Source organism: Panthera onca, chromosome C2, assembly GCF_046562875.1.
Source record: "Panthera onca isolate mPanOnc1 chromosome C2, mPanOnc1 haplotype 2, whole genome shotgun sequence".
Classification (NCBI taxonomy): Eukaryota; Metazoa; Chordata; class Mammalia; order Carnivora; family Felidae; genus Panthera; species Panthera onca.
Window position 1 is genome coordinate 108,107,956 of NC_138347.1, and position 22,224 is coordinate 108,130,179.

The 22,224-nt window shown below is 35.6% G+C and overlaps 1 protein-coding gene across 13 annotated transcripts in view; it reads right to left on the bottom strand.

Moving 5' to 3' along the window:
- The window catches only part of LEKR1 (leucine, glutamate and lysine rich 1), a 220,770-nt gene that overhangs the window by 197,726 nt on the left and 820 nt on the right, over nucleotides 1–22,224 (bottom strand). For 8 of the 13 annotated variants that reach the window (XR_014135232.1, XR_014135233.1, XR_014135235.1 and 5 more), the window contains exons 2-4: nucleotides 20,846–20,952; nucleotides 18,504–18,593; nucleotides 4,858–5,072 (exon numbers count right to left, since the gene is read on the bottom strand). Coding sequence is in view for 8 of the 13 variants with exons in the window: in XM_081790119.1 (XP_081646245.1) it covers nucleotides 4,858–5,072; nucleotides 18,504–18,551 (263 nt within the window). In the remaining 5 variants the exon portion in view is untranslated. Of the gene's footprint in view, nucleotides 1–4,857; nucleotides 5,073–6,074; nucleotides 6,143–18,503; nucleotides 18,596–20,845; nucleotides 20,953–21,574; nucleotides 22,219–22,224 lie in introns of those variants that run through there. The other 5 variants (XM_060639049.3, XM_060639052.3, XM_060639054.3 and 2 more) reach the window with 5 other exon arrangements.

Here is a 22,224-nt window from a genome sequence, read left to right on the forward strand (position 1 = left end):
ATCATTAATCAATTGAAATAATTGACATCTATGGACTATTTCATCCAAGAATAGCAGAACATACATTTTTCTCAAGCTCACATGGAACATTCACCAAGTTAGGCCACATTCAGGGCCATAAAATACACTCTAACAATTTTAAAAAATTAAAATCATACAATGTCTGGTTCCACGAGGAAATTAAACTACAAATGAAACAGAAGAGCTGAGAAATCCCCAAATACTGGGAAATAAAAAAAGACACTTATGAATAACATATGGGTCAAAGAAGTCACAACAGAAGTTTAAAAATACTTTGAACTAAATGAAAATGAAAATACAACTTGCTGAAATGTATAGTATGCAAATCTATATGATCACCTATGTAGAAAATACATAACAAAATACATAACATACAAAAGTCAATAAATTTCCTATATACTATAATTACATGGAATTTGAAATTAAAAACAGATTACCATTTACATTAGCAACCCCCCCAAAAAATTAAATACGTAGGTATAACCGTGAAAAACTCTTAACAAAATATGTATAAGATCTATATAAGAAAATGAAATGTAGATGAAAGAAAACAAAGAATAACTAAATAAATTGAGAGTTATTCCGTGTGTGGATAGGAAGGCTCAATATTGTCAAGATATCAATTCTTCCCAACTTGATGTATAGATTTAATTCAGTATCAATCAAAATCCCACAAGTTATTTTGTGGATATGAACACACAGATTCTGAAGTTTATATGGAGAGACAAAAGACCCAGAATAGCCGACTCAATATTGAAGGAGAAAAACAAATTTGGAGGACTGACACTACCTGGCTTCAAGACTTACTACAAAACTACAATAATCAAGATAATGTAGTACCAGTAAAAACAAAACAAAACAAAACAAAACAAAACAGACAAAGATACTAATGGAACAGAATACAGAGTCCAGAAATAGATCCACATGAGGGCGCCTGGGTGGCTCAATTGGTTGAGCGTCTGACTTCAGCTCAGGTCATGATCTCGCGGTTTCGGGAGTTTGAGCCCTTCATCAAGCTCTGTGCTAACAGTGCAGAGCCTGCTTGGGATTCTCACTCTGTTCCTCCCCCACTCACACTGCCTCTCTCTCAAAATAAATAAATAAACTTTAAGAAAAAAAGAAATAGATCCACATAAATACTACAGTCAACTGCTCTTCAACAAAGGAGCAAAGGCAATACAATTGAGCAAAGATGATCTCTTTAACATATCATGCTGGGAGCAACGATAAGACATCCAAGTGCAAAAAAAAAAAAAAAAAAGTAAAGAAAAAAGAAAAAAAAAAGAATATAAGTACAGAGTTTACAACCTTCACAAAAATTAACTCAAATGTATCATGGATATAAATATAAAATGCAAAAGTATAAAATTCCTAGAAAATAACAGGAGAAAAATTAGGTATGTGCAAAAGACACATCCAATAAAGGACTATTATCCAAAATATACAAAGAATTCTTAAATCTCAACAATAAGAAAATAATCAATCTGATTTAAAAATAGGCAAAACATCTGAATAAACACTTCAGCAAAGATATACAGATACCAAGCATATGAAAAGATGTTCAACATCATATGTCATCAGGGAAATGAAAATTAAAACAAGATACCAATACACACTTATAAGAATGGCCAAAATCCAAAATACCAACAACACCAAATTCTGGTGAGTATGTGGTAACAGGAACTCTCACTCATTCATTGTCGCCAGGAATGCAAAATGATAGAGCCACTTTGGAAGACAACTTGGAGGTTTCTTACGAAATTATCCATACTCTTACTGTATGATCCAGCAATCACACTTGGATATTTATCTAAAGGAGTTGAAAATGTATCTGCATACAAAAACCTGCACATGAATACTTATGGCAGCTTTATTCATAACTACCAAAACGTGGAAACAATCAAGGTGCTCTTCAGTAGATGAATGGATAAACTGTGGAACATCCAGGCAATGGAATATTATTCAATGCTAAAAAGAAGTAAGCTCTCAAGCCATGAAAAGACATGCAAGAAACTCAAATGCATATTACTAAGTAAGAGAACTTGAAAAAGCTACATATGATTCCAACTATACAACATTCTGGATAAAACAAAACTATGAAGACAGCAAATGGATCAGTGGTTGCCAGTCTTTAAAAGGGACGAAAAGATGAATAGGCATAGCACATAGAATTTTTATCCTCAAGAATGAGATTAGTGTACTTATAAAAGAAACCTGGAAGAGCTCCCTTGCTTCTTCCACCATGTGAGGACATAGCAAAAACACCAAACCAGGAAAGAGTAGGAGGGAGGAACCCTTCCAAATATGCCAGCACCGTGGGACTTCCCAGCCTGCAAAACTGTCAGAAACAAATAAATAATGTTTATAACCACCCAGTCTATGGTACTTTGTTATAGCAGCCCAAATGGACTAAGACACCCACTGATAAGCAATAGATCAATAGCATAAAACAGAGTCCAGAAATAGACTAGCATAGAAATTACTAGGTGGCATTTCAAATCAAAAGAGAAAGAATGAAAATTTAATGAATGATATTGAGACAAGCCATACATTTCAAAAAGAATAAATATGAAATTATAAATCCACCAGACAAAATTAATTCCAAATAGATTAAAAAGTTAACTAAAACAGCAGTACTATAAAAGTTTTAAGCATATGTTGTGCTTTCAACCTGCCTGAATCTAGGTTAGTGTTAGCCAGAGTGAGTTTCTGTTGTTTGCAATCAAAAGAACTTGACACAGAACCTGGACCAGAATTTGGCATGAAATATTAAAAAAATAAAAAATCAACACAGAAAAACACAATAAACAAAAAGATAGGCAAACATGAGGAAATATTAGCAACATATATAAACCAAACATAATGTCCATATTTTATTAAAAACTCCTATAAATAAACAAAAATAAACAAATAACCGAATAGAAATTTTGACAACAGATATGAACAAGTACTTAGTAGAGGAAAAAACAGAAATGTCTAATAAACATGAAAAAATGTTCGACCTCACTAGCAACAAAGAAACACAAATTAAACAACAATGAAAACTCAAGAAAAAAGTAAATTATTTGAAAAAAATTGAAAAACTCTAATATGAACATGTAGGAAAATGGTCTTATAAACTATTGGTCAAATTAACACTATCTTCTCAAAGGACAATTTGGTATACATTTATCAGAATTTTATTTTTTTTAATGTTTATTTATTTATTTTCAAGGGGGGATGGGGCAGAGAGAGGTAAAGAATCCCAAGCAGGCTCCACACTGTCAGCACAAAGCCCAACACTAGGCTCAATCTCATGAACCGTGAGACTATGATCCGAGACTAAATCAAGAGTCGGATACATAGCTGACTGACTGAGCTACCCAGGCACCCCTATTTATCAGAATTTTAAGTTGGCATTTCCTTTCTTTCAGCAATGTCACTTCTAGGAATTTATCCCATGAAAAACACATGTACACAAGAATATAAATATAAATACTATCTGTAAAAAAAATAATACCTGTAATAAGAAGTATTGGAAATAATCTAAATGTTGAAAAGAAAAATAAGTAAATTATGGCATATTCTTAAGAAGGAAAGTGTAACAGTTAAAAACAAGATTGCTCTATACACACTAACACGGAACAATTTCCAATGTATGTAATTAAGTGGCTCATATATGATATATTAGATATTTTAAAGAAATATATCTATAATAAAAGAAAAGGCACAATAAAGGATCTAGAAAGATATACACCAAACCATTAAAAGTGGTTTTCTCTCCAGTAAGAAGAAAGTAATCAGAATAAAAAGGGAATTCTTTGCCTTTACTTCTGTTTACTTCTTTTATTTTGTGTGTTCATATGACTTATATAATGCAATATTTTATTAAAGAAAGTAAAATGTGAATACCCCAAACAAAAGAATCTCTGCTCTGATAGGCAAAACCCTCCAAATCTAAAATTTTAAGCTGAATACTTCAAGCTTCTTATTTTTCTACTCAAACATTATGAAATAATTTATTATTCAAATTTGAAATTAAAGACACTGTAACAAAGTTTTCTTAGTAAAGGTCTAAGAAATATCAGGTTCAACTGAGATTTAATGTAATTATAAAAGCTTATAACAAAATGTAATAGAAGCACTTAATCCTAGGAGATTTAACAAAGTTCCTACTTTTACAAAGACATGATATTCACTAAATTCATTAATTCAAAATTTACTAACATCAACTGTCGATATTTTAAATGGAGAAATATTCACTTATAGGAAAAAGGAAAAGCCATAAAATACCAGCAAAAACCCTTCTATAGAAGTGTCTGTATAAACATACTGAAGTGTCGTTAGGCAGACTAAATTGCTGATTAGATTCAGCAGCAATTAGGAACACAATCTTTAATTTTATTCCAATTTCAGTGACTTAGAATCATGTACCAATTTTAATGTTTTGGCATCCTTTCAAAACATGAAAACCTTATGCTATAAATCTAAATATTCAAGGCCATTTAAAAACAAATGTTAAGTCGCAAAACAACCAAAATTCACCTGATTTTGATAGACAAATCTTTCTAATGATAAATTAAGATATATATCTGGGGAAAAATATAACTTGACCCTTCCCAACTATGACTACTGAATGAACTAGTTTCTAATTATTCAAATAGTAAATATTATGCCTCAAAAGAAATGCTCAAACTATAATAATTAGGTTTAACAATTAGTAATAATTAATGAACAAACATAGGTGTATTAAAGTGTAAGTTATACCTGATATAGAGAAATTCCAGAAAAACATTCAAAGTCTATTTCCTGTACTTTCCTTTCGAACTAAATAAATGACAGAAAAGAATAATATACCTTTCTGTTTTGGATTCATTGTCAATTTTGTACTGTTCAAAATCTTGACTAAGAGACCGTAGCTTTTCTTGAAGTCTCTTTTCACGATCTACACTTCCTTGATAAAATTTCATCTCTTTTTCCATAGCTTTCATTTTTTCTTCCATAGCTTTAAACTCGTGAAGAATTAGATAGCTGACTCCACAGTACTTACAAACTTTTTCTTCAGGGGACATCTAGAAAATAGACATATATACATACATACATTGAAATGATATTTTTAAATTTCTGGCAAAGTTCCACTGAAGATGTTATTGCAACCAAGCTGGTCAAATGAAGTAAATGCACAATGGACTATGCCATGGAGTAATAATTATGATGTTGCTGACATCTGGATAAAATTTTAAAAACTGGCATGACATTGACTCTGACACAGAATCTTGGAATTAAAAAAGGGTCTTTCAGAGTGATTGCTTCTCCATAGTATCTCTAAGAAAGATTTACTCTTGAAATATTTTCCATAAAATAAAACAAAAAATGATGAAAACATCTTTATAATTCTTGTTTTAAGATGAGTTTTCCATGAAGTGGAGAGAAATCGCTGGCCTTTCACTGCCAGCTGCACTGTGATCCCGGAGATGCCTCTTGGCTTTTTCAGATCTTATTTTTCCTCATTTATAAAATTATGGCATTGGACCAAATGAACTCTTAAGTTCCTGTTCAGTTTTAATATTTTATGATTTTTACAGAATTTACAACAGAATTCTCTCATATAACCATAAATAGCAAAAACATTTTAAACCCAATCTCTTCTAACTCTGTTCTTTTCCCTTCAGGTAGGTATGGTTATACCCATTTTATAGATAAGGAAATGGAAACCACTGAAGTTAAATAACCAGTTGGTATATGGAGACATTGGGATTAAACCCAGGTCTATCTAAAACCTACCCCCTGTAACCATTTGTGTCATATTTTTCTGCTATGGGTGAGTCAGCTTAACCCTCTTACTTCTTAAATAAATAAGAAGTTCATATATCTCTGGCCAGCATAAGGGCAGTGAAAAATGGAATTCCAGCAAAGTGAAGAGAGAGGTAATTCTTTTTTCTGTCTCAAGTATATAAATATTCCTCAAGTAGACTACTCGTCCTGCTATTCACAAAGGCTAAGAGATGGCTTCATTAAATATTTGCCCCAGGGCACTAAAATGAAAGCAACACTTGTATTCAAGGGGTACTTACTCTTAATGAAAACTCCCTTAAGACTGTAGAAACTGCTCCCACAACTAAGAGTGACACACTTCACCCACCTGTCAATGCCATTACACAAGAGTCAGTTGAAACAAATAACAAATCTTTACATAGTATCATTTTGTTCATCTAAAGTTCAATAACAAAAATTTCAAATTAAAAACTGCAATACTGTGGGATACAGGTGAATGACCACATCAACCATCTAACTGCCAGAGATACCAAATTTACAGATTTGTAAAACAACAAGTTTGAAACAAATCATAAAAGTAACTTGCATACAATCTACTCTAACCTGGATAAGAAGTTATCCAGATTCTATTTCAACCTCCCAAATGATGGGAAACTAGTTTGTAAAGCAGCCTGTTCTATCCTCTGACAGCTTCTCATGCTGACCCCAAATCTGCCTCCCTGGTAAGCGCACTGGCCCTAAATCTCCCAGTAACCATGTGGAACAACCCTAGACCTCGTTCTAATATTTAAAGACAGCTATCAGGAGCACTCCATATCTTCTCTTCTCCAGGTCAAGACTTCCAATTCCTTCAGCTGTTTCCCATATGACATGGTTTTGAATTTCTTCCTTATTCTGAATAATTTTCTCTGAACCTGTTCCAGTGTTCTATACATGTTTCAAAGTTTGGTCCCCAGAATTTAATACTCCAGCACGGTTGGTCTCACTAAAACAGAGTAAGAGAGGGCTCAAACTTCCCTCATTCTAATATCTCATAAGTAATATCATTGGTAGTATCTTCTAATGCAACCTTCGTTCACAACAGTCTTTTCTGTTTTTTATACGTTGATATTATATATTATTACTTGCTTTTGTGTTAAATAAAGCACCTATTAAAAAAATGCTTCAGTGTGAAACCATCTTTCATTATATTAAATATACCAATCTATTCCTTCTCACCTATGTTTCCTTTTTTAGAGAATTCACCTTCTACAGTCCTGGCTGCTCTGGTAATGTGACTAAATCTCCCTCCACCCATCAACCGTAGCCATGGCTGACTGGGGGATGAGGACTGGATATCAGACCTAGAAGAACCAAGCCCTAGGCTGGGATGAGCCAACCAGACTTGTAAGTGTTGAAGACCCAGGTATTTGGGACACCTTTAGGGCAGCCTGAATGGAGACGGATCTTCCACACAGAGTTAGCCACATTACTGGAATGAGAGAGAAGGGTGAGCAGACATACACAGACAAGATGAGACAAAGATAATCTGGATCCAAAGTAAGAAAGGAAAAAAGGAACCAATGACCTTCAAATTCCTCACTTCAGTTACTCGTGCAACCTAGCTTCCCTACCTGTCCTTTGGGATCCATGCCCAATCTTCCTGCACTATTCTCTTTCCTCCTTATGCTACCTATTTCTTGCAACCAATAACCCTCATTCTATTGTGTATCTGGTTTTTCAGATTGAAGTGCAGAAAATTAAATTATAATTATAATGTAAGTAAATTAATAACATATATATCTGCACATACATATCTTAGACACACATATATCTTTTTCTTTTTTTTTAAGTTTTATTTTTATTTTGAGAGAGAGAGAGTGGGGATGGGGCAGAGAAAGAGGGAGATACAGAATCCAAAGCAGGCTCCAGGCTGTGAGCTGTCAGCAGAGGTCAAAGTGGGGCTCGAACCTACGAACCACAAGATCATGACCTGAGCTGAAGTCGGAAACTTGACCAAATGAGCCACCCAGGTGCCTCTGACACACATGTATCTTAAAGATATGTATGTGTTAGACTCCCTTTATGTATTGACTTGGTGTGCAGGAAATTCTAAGCTTTGTGTCTCTTTGAAAATTGATCCTTATAAGCTGTTTTCTCCATCTAATTCATTGATTTAAAATGTTGAATATGACAAAACTGAGGAAAGAACTCCATAGCATGTCATATCTACTTGGTTGATACTGATCTATTACTCAGCACATTTGAAGAGTTGAAGGTACAACTTTTCAATTGATTATTAATCTATCCAATTATTTTTATAATCAGCCTATATTTACCCATATTGTCTTCAGGAATATTATGGCAAACTCAGTCAAATGTCTTCATAAATTCTATACATTCTATAGCTACTATAGGTCTTGGACCTAGTAACTGTATACAGCATCCACATGCTGATTCTCTTAATAAACATAAAATTGGCTCAAGGGTTACTGTTTTCTCTAGTATATCCTCACAAACCATCTTTTAATAAATACGTTCTAGTATATTGTCTGGAACTGAAATTGAGTTCACTGGTTATAATTTATGGCCATTTTATACCTGGAATGGCATTTGTATGTTATCCTCTTACTCTCTATGTGTTCTCAAAGATCACCAAGAGTAGCTCCACAATCCCATTCAAAGGTACTATCAGTCCCTGGGAATATAACTTATCTAGGTCAAGAGACCTGAACTAATTCAGAACAGATGGGTATTTTCTTATAATCCCTTTGCTCTTGTGAGTTTTGGTTCCTTCTCATCAATTTGAAAATTATATTGCTTACTTGAAGGCACTTTCATTCCTAAGCTTATGCCTATTAATCACAGTTCTTGCCCAGATTCTGGCAAAATGCTTTATCTTCATTCTAAAGAAAACTCTTGCTAGGTGGAGCTCATCTGCAGCCTGATGTACAAAACAGAAACAGTATAAACTTCACAGCTACAAAAGCTATTAGAATGTTATTCTAATATTCTAAACAGCAATCAAGGCAGGGGCAGGTAGAGCAGAAATACATAAAGTAATACATTTTATAGAATAGGTATTCTAGAAGTTCAGCAAAGAATACCCAAAAAATGATATCATGAGCTAGAAAACAAGACAATCAAATTACAAAAGAATAAGTCCATAAGAAGAGTCTCCAGAATTCACCTAGTACGATCTAAATTACTGAATGATCTATGTTAGATAAGTATATTGAACAAAAGTTTTCAGTATTATTAACTTGTAAACAATTTTCCATAAGCAAAAATACAACAGAAAAAAAATGCAATAACACTTTCAAATTCTTAGTGTTTGTATGGGCTAATTACTTAGGATATTTCTGTGAAGCTTGAAAAATTATGAAATACTATAATTAGATTCCCACATGAAGTAAGTAAAAGTTATCTGTTTTTTGTGAAATATAATTTGTGCTTCACTCTTATAACTTGGCATTATGTCATCATTTTCTAAGTAAAATAATGACATGCTGTCGTTCTTGACAAAAGACCTATATCATGAGCAGGATATTTTTGCTTTCTACAAGACATGCTTTGGAGGAGGCATCAACAAATGCAGTATATTAAACAAATGTAGAGTCATTTAAAAATAAATTACAGGGGTGTCTGGGTAGACCAGTCAGTTAAGTATCTGACTCTTGATTTTGGTTCAGGTCATGGCTCATGGTTTGTGAGATCAAGCCCCATTTCTGCACTGTCAGTGCAAAGCCTGCTTGGGATTCTCTCTCTCCCTCTCTCTCTCTGTCCCTCCCCGACTTGCACTCTCTTTTTCTCTCCCAAATAAACATTTTTTAATAAAATTTTAAAAATTATAAACTTCTCAAATGTGGTATTTGTACTTTTAAAATTATAGTTACAGTAACACCTTAGATTGTGAGTAACATGTTCTGCAAACAGGCAAACATTTCTAATAAATTTTAACTTGATAAACGAGTGATGTCTTACAATATGAGTAGTACGTGACACCGAACATCATATAATCACAACTGAGCCAATGGTTCTCTCTCTCTGTCACTGCAGGATTGCAGGTGATCATCTCCCATGCTCAGATGCTCAGTCTCAGGTCACACTGTTTGGCACAAACCAGTGATTTTTTTCAAAACGTTGGAAGGTGCCCACAACTGGCATCAGGGTATTTTTTGTTACTTCAAAGCACCTATGGACAGTCTTTTGCTTTTCTACACAAGAATAAGCTTAGGAAGGCTTTGCTTCATTCTAGGTCAGGCTGTCTGCAGATGGAGACCCTTTCCTCTGTGGCCTTATTACCAGTTACATTAAACACAGTATATGACAAGAGTTTATTAATGCCATACTGTAGTCAACATCTGTGCCAGCGTATACAATGGCACCCCACGTAGAGAAAGGTTGAAAAGAAAGGTGGTAAGAAGGAGTCAATTGCAGTGGAAGTTAAGAAGGAAATCATCGAGAAGTATGAACAAGGTATGCAAATGGTCAAAATTACAACATTTTGTAAGCAGTGTATGTCTACAGAGAAGAACATTTATTACAACATTTTGTAAGCATCTCGTCTACAGAGAAGAAAAAGGCAGAGGAATCCCTCACTTCAAATGAGATTAGGGAGATGTGTAAAATCTGGGAAATAGTGTAAAATTTTGTAGAAAAGCACCACTCAAATAAGGCTATAGCAGTGCAAGCAATGAAATTGTTCAATGACAATGCAATGTCACATTTCTGCGAAATCCTCGAAAGGAAGCAAGAGCAAGTGTCATTGGATAGGTTCCTTGTTAAAACTGCACAAAAAGAAAAAGATTCCATTGAGTCAATAGATAGCAGTGATTCCCTTAGTGATACTGGAAGTTGTCCTACACAATAACCCTCCTCTCTCTTGTCTCCCTCACACCAGCCATGAAGGTTTTCAAAGGTAAGTACAGGTTAATTTATTTTTCTTTATATTTGGTATTTTATTTATTATTTTGCATTATATTACCATACTGTAATCATTTTTATATGAATATTTTGGGGTTGCAGAATGAATCATCTGAGTTTCCATTATTTTTTATTGGGAAATTTGCTTTGATATACAAGTGCTTTGGATTACAAGCATGTTTCTGAAATGACTTATGCTTGCAAACCAAGGTTTTACTGTATTTAATATAGAAGTGATGAAAATTTTTTAAAAGCTTAAATTAGGCTTCGAATCCTTTTCAAAGCTCCTGTCAGTGCTTGAACTAGAAAAGGCACTCCAGTAACCTCCTGCAGCCCAACTGAACTATTCTCTGCTCTAAAACTGTTCCTCCTTTCTTCTCCCACCCATCCCATGCTTGTTGTACTTGGATAAGGAGGAAAGAAACAGATAAACTATTCTATAAAGGAGGAAAGAAACAGATAAACTATTCCATAACACAGTATAAAATGAGACCCCTTCTAAGAGGTTCTCCACTTAAAAAGATGTAAAGAGGGTCTAGCCAGTGAATTTCATTTGGTTTGGGAGAAACATTTTAAGACAGAACAGTGGACCTTTTGAATCACCAGTTATACAGGCCACCTGACCATTTCATAAGGCCATCAGGACCCTTCCTTATCAATAAGTCAATTTGCTATACAACCAATTTAAAGATCAATTTTGTATAGAACAGCTACAAAAACCCCTATAGCAACATAGGAACAATAGTGAAAAAGTGAGTGTTTTTTTCACCTAATATCAGGAACAAGGCAAGGATATATATTTATTCTCTCTGCTCATATTCATCATAATGCTGCAAGTTCTAGCCAGAGCAAGAAGGCAAGAAGTAAATGCCAAGAAAGAAAAGAAAAAGAAAAAGAAAAAGAAAAAGAAAAAGAAAAAGAAAAAGAAAAAGAAAAAAAAAGAAAAGAAAAAGAAAGAAAAGAAAAGAAAAGGAGGGAAGGAGGATGGAATGAAGGAAGGAAGGAAACTGTCCCTAATTTGAGCCGACATGGTTGCCTACATAGAAAATCCTGACGAATCTACAATAAAACTCCTAGAACAAATAAGTTCAGCAAGGTCAATGATTGAAGATAAACATTAAAAAACCAATTGTATTTGTATACACTGCCAGTGAACACATGGACAGTGAAATTAAAAATACAACACCAATAATGATTGCTCAAAAAAATGAAATGCTTAGGTTTAAATCTAACAAAACATGTACAGTAGTTGTATGCTAAAAACTATAAAATGCTGATGAAAAAATCAAAGAAGATCTAAATAAACAGAGAGACATACTGAAGACTCAAAATATTAAAGATAGCAATTATCCCCAAATTTATAGGCTTAATGTAATTCTTATCAAAATTTCAGCAAGATTTTTTCTTAAGATATAGACAGGATTCTCAAATTTATATGGAAAGGCAAAGAAACTAGAAGAACCAGAACAATCTTAAAAAAAATAAAGTGGAAAGAATCATTTTATCTGATTTCAATACATACCGTATTGTTATAGTAATAAGACTGTGTGGTAAGACACAGAGATCAATGGAATAGAACAATGGACCCAGAAAAAGATCTGCATAAATATGCCAAATTGATTTTCTGCAATGATGCAAAAGCAATTCAGTGAAGGAAAGATTGTCTTTTCAATAAATGGTGCTGGAACAATTGGATACCCATAGGTTAAAAGGAAGAAGGGAAGGAGGGATGGAAGGAAGGACCTTAAACTAAACCTCATACCCTATATAAAATTAACTCAAAATGATTATGGACTTAAACGTAAAACATAAAAATATGATTTTAGAAGGAAAAAAAACCTAGGAGATTATCTTCAGGATTTTCTAGGCAAAGAGTTCTTATACTTGATACCAAAAGCATGATCCATAAATGGAAAAATTGATAAGTTGGATTTCATCAAAATGTGAAACTTGTGCTCTGAAAAGGACCCTGTGAAGAGGAGAAAAATACAAGCTACAGATTGGGAAAAAAATATTTACAAACCACATATCTGACAAAGGACTATTATCTAGATTACACAAAGAACTCTCAAAACTCAACAATTTAAGGAAATCCAATTAGAAAACACATGGTCAAGGGGCGCTGGGTGGCTCAGTCAGTTAAGCGTCTGACTTGGGCTCAGGTCATGATCTCAACGGTTCATTAGCTTGAGCCCCCATCAGGCTCTGCTGTCAGAGCAGCCCTCTTCGGATCCTCTGTCTTTCTCTCTCTCTGCCCCTCCGCTGCTGGTGCCACACACACTTTCGCAAACAACTGCGCTCTCTCTCTCTCACTCTCTCTCAAAAAATAAAATAAACACTAAAAAAAAATTTTTAACTAAAAAAAAGAAAACACATGGTCGAAAGACATGAAGAAACATTTCACCTAAGAGGATACAGATTCCAAATAAGCACATGAAAAGATACTCATTGTTAGCCATTAGGAAAATGCAAGTTAACACCAAAATGAGTTATCACCATATACCTATCAGAAAAGCTAACATAAACACTAATGACAACATCAAATTCTGGTAAAGATGCAGAGAAGCTGGCTCACTCATGCATCGCTGGCGAGAATGTAAAATGGGACAGCCCAAACTGGAAAAGTTTGACAGTGTCTTAAAAAACTAAACATGCAATGCAACTACTGTACAACCTAGCAATTGCACTCTTGGGCATTTATTCCAGGAAAATGAAAACATATGTTCGCATAAAAACATACACATGAACACTTACAGCAGCTTTATACATAATAGGCAAAAACTGGAAAAAAACCAGATGTCCCTCAATAGGTTAAACAAACTGTGCAGTACCTTTAGATTGTGGAATACCTCTCAGCAACAGAAAGAAATAAACTACTGATACATGCAACAACCTGAATAAAGCTCCAGAGAATTACACTGAGTGAAAAATCTAATCCCAAAGGGTTATATATTGCATTATTCAATTTAGATAACATCTTGAAATGATATAATTACTGGAGATCGATGGTTCCCAAGGGTCATGAATTGGGGATGGGAGGTGAGGTAATGGAGGTATGTGAAGAGGTAGGCTGAGGTAAATGCGACTATAAAAGGGAAACATGCGCAATTCTTGTTGTGATAGAACTGTTCTACATCCTGACTGTATCAATGTCAATATCCTGGTTGTGAGAGTGTAGTATGGTTTTGCCAGATGTTACCACTGGAGGCCATGGGGGAAGACGGGGAAGATGGGGAAGAAGAAGCTGGCATCTCTTAGTATGATTTCTTGCAACTTCATGTGAATCGACAATAATCTCGAAATAAGAAGTTTACTTGTAAAACAATAAAAATAAAAATAAATCAATCTGGGACTAAAATACAGAGATTAATCCATAAAGAAATTTTATTGAACAATGTTAAGAAATGTTGGCTTCAGACATAAATTATATATGACACACTTATGTTTATATAAATATGCTTCTAAAGTGTATTTCCTTCAATACCTATTTTTCCACTGGGAAACCTCACCTTAGTAGACTCCATGACCCTCTGTGGCCTGCCAACAGAAGTATTTTAGACTCAAAAAAAAAAAAAAAAAAAAAAAAAAAAAGAAAAGGATTTTGGACTACAAATTGACAACTGCAGATTTTTCAAGATTTTAGGTCACAATATTAACAGAATAGTTTCTCCAAAAATCACATAGCTTCCTATTCCTTTTGTCATTAGACTTTAAGACTAAAATTGCTTCACAACACAACACACATACCCACGCCCACACATAAATATCACTACTTTTCCAGGATGCTAGTGCTAACATTTCTATGACCATATTCTCTTTGTTTTTCCTTTAACTCAACACAAAATCTGACCCTAGCCACAGTGGCCCAAAATGACCTGGAAAATTACGTTTATTTTTTCTGGCAATGACAATCTGTGCTTGGAAATATAAAACTGTTATTCTGAATAAATTTCAAAGTTCCAAAGTACTAAAATTACTTTACTGAAACAGGACGAAATGAGCTGTTACTGCTAGGGAAAGGGATTGTTATCCCAGAAAGAACAGTGTGCACTCCAGCCTGCACCACCACTTGTGTTTTGTAAAATAAACAACTCTGGTCTCTTTATTTTACTTTGTGTTCTGTGGTAATAAATATCTCCTGAAGCTAAAAATCCTATTACAAGTGTTCATTTTGTCACCATTTAAAAAAAAAAAAAAACAAGAGATCAGTTTTACTTTTTGCAAAGTAACTAGTTTTTCCACAGTTTGTTGGAGTTGTTTTGACTTCTGCATATGTCCCCTGGTGAAAACAGCAAAAGGAAAGTTGTTCGTTGCTTTGTTTCTAAAAAGAGAACTCCGTATGTCTATAATATCAGTTGACATTCAGGAGGGGAATAAATATAGAATTATTACTTTGCTGATCTATAAGTACTGTTCAAGTTTTAAATCATGGCAATAAAGTCCTAAACTTAGAACAAGTTCATTCTGCTTCCAGAATGTTGGATGACAATTCTAGCAAAGCTGTTGGATATTGGAGGTCAGAGACAAGTAAGAGTTAGTTCAGTCTAGAGAGAGTAGATTCAGAGATATAGTCTAAGTACACACAGAAGTGAACTGTAGAGTCTAGCAGCAGACAAAGCTGGCAAGTGTGGTCCTGCTCTCCAGTACACAAGCCTGTTTTATATTTTCTGCCACTTAGGGATATGGAAGTCTGAGGCATGTCTGATGCTTGGTCAGAAACTGTGACAAAAAGCAAAAAGATTTAAGAATGAGAGTCAAAAGATTACTTTATTCTTTCTTCTCTAAGATTTCCTAAGAAATGAGACCAGGGGGAAGTAATTTAACATTAGGCTTCTAATCAGGCAATGGATTCTTTCAATATAACTGAATGTCATCAGCATTCTTCTCCCTACTTTCCCCACCACCTTTACTTTTTCTTGCAACTCTATTACTACCTGTTTTGCTATTAATAATAGAGTGTAATACACCTTCACATTCCTTACCATGTATCTTTCATGTGATTAATTGACCATCTATTTCCAGATCATACAGCAAAAGTATAGAAAGAAATAAACAAGAAAGGCTCACCTTCTCTTCTACACTAACTTTCCTTGCCTAGACACAGAAAAGAAAAAGAAAAAAGTAAAGAAAGAAACACAGCAGAAGCTTTTCTAGAAAGAAGAGCCACATAAGAACTAATATAAAAAGTTAACAGAAGAACAATTAAAAAAAAAAAAAAAAAGCCTTTGAAAGACCTGTCACCACCTACTGACCTACACACCTCAGTCATTTGTTCATCCAATAGAGAAATGAGCACAATTTCAAAGTCATGTGGGAAAAATGATTTGTTTTCTTCATCTTAATAATGCAGTGGTTCTAATCTGAGGTATTCCTATTAGCATTATAAGCTATATACCTATTTAACATGATTCTGTATGAAATGATGTATGCAAGTTGACTAAATAGATATACTGCCTGATCAGTAAGCAATTTAACAAGTTACATAATGGACAATCTAGATGAATCAAACATAGGTAAGAAGTTGTGAAAAAGAAATAACTGACTTATTCTTGGACTGTGCTTTAATAGGCTGTGGCTACATGTACACATTTTTGTTGCTTTATAATCAAGCCCAAAACAGTGCCTAGCACATAATATGCACTTGATAAATATTTGTGGTATAAATGTATCTAACTTGAGTCTGAAAAAGTGCAGAGCTGCATTTTACATTCTAAACATTCAGCAGGACCAGGGCTACAATCAGCATAATTGTCCAGGGACTTAGGCAGCTGAGTCTTTCCTGATGTCCCTCCTCTGCACAGTATGGACAACTGTCTGCCATTCCTGCCTTGAGAATAGAACTGTAGATTCGTGAAAGGTTTGGTTTTTATCATTTTTAAACGATTTACTTATATAGCACCTTAAACATGAGAAAAAGGCATTTTACAATTCTCATAAAAATCTTGTCAAAATAAATACATACCTAACTTGGCCAGCTTTTTTTCACCAGTAAGTTTCTGTTACGTTGGCCTAGGATGCCCTATTCCCCGTCTGTATATAGAAATACTCAGCTTTCAAGGGCCAATCCCAATTCTGTCACCCACATAAAGCTCCTCCCTTGACCATCCTCCCCCACCTGTCCATATCAAAGAAGATACTACCTTATATGATATTTAAATCATATACTGTTTTTTACAGTTATTTTTTAAAAAATTTTAATGTTTATTTTTGAGAGACAGACAGAATGTGAGCAGGGGAGGGGTAGTGAGAGAGGGAGACACAGAATCTGAAACAGGCTCCAGGCTCTGAACTGTCAGCACAGAGCCCAATGCGGGGCTCAAACTCACAGACCGTGAGATCATAACCTGAGCCGAAGTCAGACGCTCAACCGACTGAGCCACCCAGGCGCCCCTGTTTTTTAGAGTTATTTTTTCATGTCATTATATATCCTCTTCCTTGGGATCTGCAGTATGGATATTGTTTCTTCCAGACTGTTTTGTTTTGTGTCTTTTAATCTCTACCATACCAGCTTAGTATTTGCAAGGAACTCAGTTGAGGGAGAGAGGAAGGATATTCCATGTCTTCAAACACATATAAGCACCATTTCTCAGATAAGCATAGCATAGTTAAGCTCTCTCTGTGCTTACTATCTCTTATGTCCAATTTAAAAGGCGAAGCAAATTAAATGCAATGGTTTAAAAGGTCTTTTTCTGGGCTTTTCCTTTCCAGTGCCTGCTAGGTTGCATTTTACATAAATCTGAAGGACATGCAGTAACATTAAGCATTAACTTAAATCAGTGGCATGATTAATGCTAACAGGCAACCCAAAGCAACATGCACAAAGGATAAAAGCATATCTGAGGGATGACTACAATTTTTAATTAAAAAGTAACGGATTGGTGGTTAATTAAGAGTTGACTGTAGATTTACTGAAAACCCTCAATGATTAATGATAGTTAACGTTTGAGGTTTTAATTCACAATCTGTCAATCAGTTTCAAAGAGACGTTTTAAACATTATACTGTTAACAATGTATGCATTGCCAAACTAAATACAGGATAAATGCTTCTGCCTGAGGACAGGTATGAACTCACAGGGAGGAGAGCAGGATAGAAACTGAAAAATTCTTAACCAGATTCAATGAGTTGATATATATGAAAGGGTTTAAAACAGTGCCTGGTACATGATAAGTGGGAAGAATTGAGGTGAAATTGAAACAGACCCTTATATGGAGAGAGACACAAAAATTTAGCATATCACAAAATGTTACAAACTAACTGTAGCTGCTATAGTGTTTTACTACTAATTATTTGCTACTAATTATTTGTTTTTGCAAATAGGGGGATCGCTTAAAATTTTAAACAGACCCGTTTATTTCCATTTTTCAAGCAAGTTTTTTTTTTTTTCTGAAAAGCTGCCAAAAAAATATATATCTAACTATAGTATTTGGACATTCCTGAGGCCCTCTTTTCACAAGAGCTCCACAAACAGCTGGTCAAATACTGTGCTGAAATTATAGATGTCTTCCTTCACAGGTCAAACATTCTTTGCACTGAATTGAATTCTACAATCTGGCCATTATGATTGTTCCCCTTACACTCTATGAATTAATTGCAGATCCCCTGGCCAAAATAAATACAAAACCTCTGAAATCACTCCCCCAGGTTTTATTACTATCTACCTTTTTTTATATATATAAATTTTTTAAGTGTTTTTCATTTATTTTTGAGACAGAGAGAGAGAGAGAGCATGAGCAGGGGAGGGGCAGAGAGAGGGGGAGATATTACTATCTACCTTAAAATGCTCTCAATGTTATGCTTTAATAACACAATATAATACCATACCTTTTGGATTTCTTCAGGTAACGCGTGCATGGGGATGTGACGATCCATAATTTCTCAAAATATGCAGAGGGAGTTCTGAAGTAAAATAATCTAAAAACATTGATGGCAATGGTCAGAATTGAAATTATGAATAAAATTCAAATTAAAAGCTATAAATTCTTGGAGTAATGAGAGATAAATGGTGATAACTTTTAACAGTTATTTCATCAACTCAGTATTAAAAGGTACAACTGGACCTTTTCAATTAGCTATTACGCCAATAGAACAGGAAAGATAACAGATGACTAAGTCAGAAATATTTTCTTCCTTTAGAACTTTATAGTCTAATTGTAATTTCTCTGGTGGTTTATTACTAATTACTTGTTTTGCAAATACAGAATAAATGTTAATTTTTTTTTAATTGTTGTTAATGTTCATTTATTTTTGAGAGAGACAGAGTGTGAGTGTAGGAGGGGCAGAGAAAGGAGACACAGAATCCAAAGCAGGCTCCAAGTTGTCAGCCCAGAGCCTGACGCCGGGTTTGAACTCACCAACCGTGAGATCATGACCTGAGCTGAAGTTGGACACTTAACCGACTGAGCCTCCCAGGCACCCCTAAATGTCACTTAAAATTTTAAACAGACTCATTTATTTGTTTTCTTTTTTTAAAGGGTTTTTTCCAAAAAGCTAATAGAAAAATATCTAGGGGCGCCTGGGTGGCCCAGTCAGTTAAGCGGCCGACTTCGGCTCAGGGCATGATCTCGCAGTCCATGAGTTCGAGCCCCGCGTCGGGCTCTGTGCTGACCGCTCAGAGCCTGGAGCCTGTTTCGGATTCTGTGTCTCCCTCTCTCTGACCCTCCCCTGTTCGTGCTCTGTCTCTCCGTGTCTCAAAAATAAATAAAATGGTAAAAAAAAAAAAAAGAAAAGAAAAGAAAAATATCTAAATATAGTATTTTAGTTCAGCAGATAAGAAAAACAATTTTGACATGAATGCTGGTTTAAAGGATGAAGTACAAAAAATATTTAGAGTTATCAGATTAAATATGATATGCAGACACTGAAAAGTCATGAAACTATGAGACGTGCTAATTTTACTCAAGATGAACATTTATATAATTTTATGCAGATATTTTACCTAAATAAATTTTCATTTCTAATATAACAATTCGACATAAAATCCTATTACTACTTTCATAAAACCACACAAGATGAATGGAAGGAACACTTTTGGTTCTTTTTTTTTTAAGTTTATTTATTTATTTTGAGAGAGAGAGAGAGAGAGAGAGAGAGAGAGAGTATGAGAACGGGGAAGGGGCAGAGAGAGAGGGAGGGAGAGAAAATCCCAAGTAGGCTTCGCACGGTCAGTGTGGAGCCTAATGCGGGGCTCGAACTCAAGAACCAGGAGATCATGACCTGAGCTGAAATCAAGAGTCAGAAACCAACTGAGCCACCCAGGTGCCCCTGGTTTTGTTTGTTTGTTTGTTTGTTTGTTTTTTTATCTTTCCCAAATATGGAGAAAGAATACACAGTCCAGTTTCATGAGAGATGCTTATATATTCATCTAAGGACTTGAGGGGCAGAAAGGAGGCAGCAGAGAGGATACAGGCACAATTCACAGCAATGAAGAAAGTCTGAGGGCTGGGAGTGGTAGACTAGGAACAACCAAGGAGTTCAGCAAAGAAAGATGTCTTATCTTTCTGGTGGGAGTGGCGAATTAGGGAAGGCTTCCTGAAGCTGTTTGCTTTTGATCAGAGCAGGATTTTGACACAAAGATAGACTAAAGAGGCACAGTACTCTATCAGAGACAGCAACTCAGGCACAGCGAGGTGTCAGGGAAATTGTAGTTAACAAAAGTTCCTGGAGCGGCAGTTTTTTGTTTTTTTTTTTTAAGTCGTGCAACCATTGGTGGAAAGGAAATTCCCCATCCCCTTGTGTTAGCACAAAGCCTCTTGTTTTAATGAGCTGCTGTTTAGAACAAATAACTAATGAGCTGTCTTCCCATATAAACATAATATGTATGTTTGGTAAAGTTAACTAGAGTTAACTATGGGCGTAAAGTTAACTGCCATAGCTAACATAGGCCCACACAGTCAAGTACATAATAATCTGACGTTTGGCAGACTGTGATATGGCAAGAGCTCGTTATTCACAGAAGGCTCATTATTCTCTCTTCTGCCATTTTACAATGGACTTACCATCAGTAAATAAGATGGCATTATCTTAATTAAACTCTACTGGGAGTACAATTTTTCCTAAAATTGCCAACTAAATCTCCTTTTTAAATTCCACCCATAAAATTATTTGAGAGCATGGATCTAGTGACAGCATAAACAAAGGACCAGTGGAACATATTTGTTTAGTACCTTCTTTATCTGTAAAGGTATTCCAACTTTGGGTCCTTCTTATATAGCAAGTAGGAAAATTTGGCAGGTTCTGATTGAAGAAAATACTGCCAACCCAGAAAATCTCTCTACAATGCAGAAAGAAAACAATTTTATTATTGAGTAAGCATTTAACTAGACTGTGATGCACATCAGAGCCAATCTGCTAACGAGACTACAAAGACAGAAAGCTCACTTTTTTTTATATACAGCCATGTAGATACAATCCATTACATATATGTTCTCAAGAGAAAAGGTAACTCGTCCTCAACACAGTGGGCTACACACTTTCATAGTTCGTTTCCAATTCACCTAGTGATTGAAGTAGCTATCTGCACTGGTTAATTGCGATTGTTCTAAGGAATACAAATCCCTGTGATAGAATCCGTGGTTTCTAAAGGAAGGAGTCGAGGGAGAAAGTACCAAAGGTGATAAGGAAATAGGGACACCGTCTTCCTTGATGTTTACATTTTAAAGAGATGGTTCCCACGTCCTCAAGAAAAACATTCTGGGTCTTTAAAAAGATTTGCATACGTATTAAAGGAATAGAGGCATTCACAAATTTACGGAATTTCTCAAGAAAAGGAAAGAAAAAAGTCTTTCACCCACGGCAACACGTAGGTGGAAAAATTTTTAATTTTTTTACTTTACTCTTACATTATTTTGTATGTTTTATCAAACTAGTTTCTTTTATCCTTTCACATTACATACATGTAGACTGCCCTTCAGCGAGAAGTGCGGTGAAACTGGCAGCAGCCACGTAAGTATTTGTGGACCTGCTCTCTTAACAGGATCGTGAAGAAGATGTCGAAAACACAGAAACGTCCTTGACTGTTCACTTCCGATTCCCTTCCCTCACAGCAGTGTCACGTTGGGCCATTAACTCACGTCCAGCTTTCAGGCCCTTCCGTAAAGAACTATTCCCCTGGCGTGAATCACCCGCAAATGAGCAGATCAGCGTCAGGTGAAACGGAGTTCACGCTCTAAGACATTCCTGAAGAGGCGGGATTTTCCGAATAGAAACCAACTGCAAGGCCAGCCAAAACTGCTTGGAAGGGTTTTGAAACCCGTCCCTTCCTAACCCCGCTCCCTCGGGACCTGCTGTGGCAGGAAGAGGAGGAGGAGGGTGCGGGGGTGAGGCCGAGCGGCGCTCTCAGAGGGAGTAGAGGACTGGCGGGCTGGCGGAAGCTGTGCCGGGGCCGCAGAGAGGGGCGGAGGGGACGCTCGGAAGCCCCAGCCCTTCGCCGCGGCGCCTCGTCTCAGCTTTCCTGCCCTCTCCCCCGGTGCCAGCACGCCTCCGCTCCGGAACTGCGTCCCGGGGGGCTGGGTAGGCGGGGGACTCAAGGAAGTCATTCATTGTC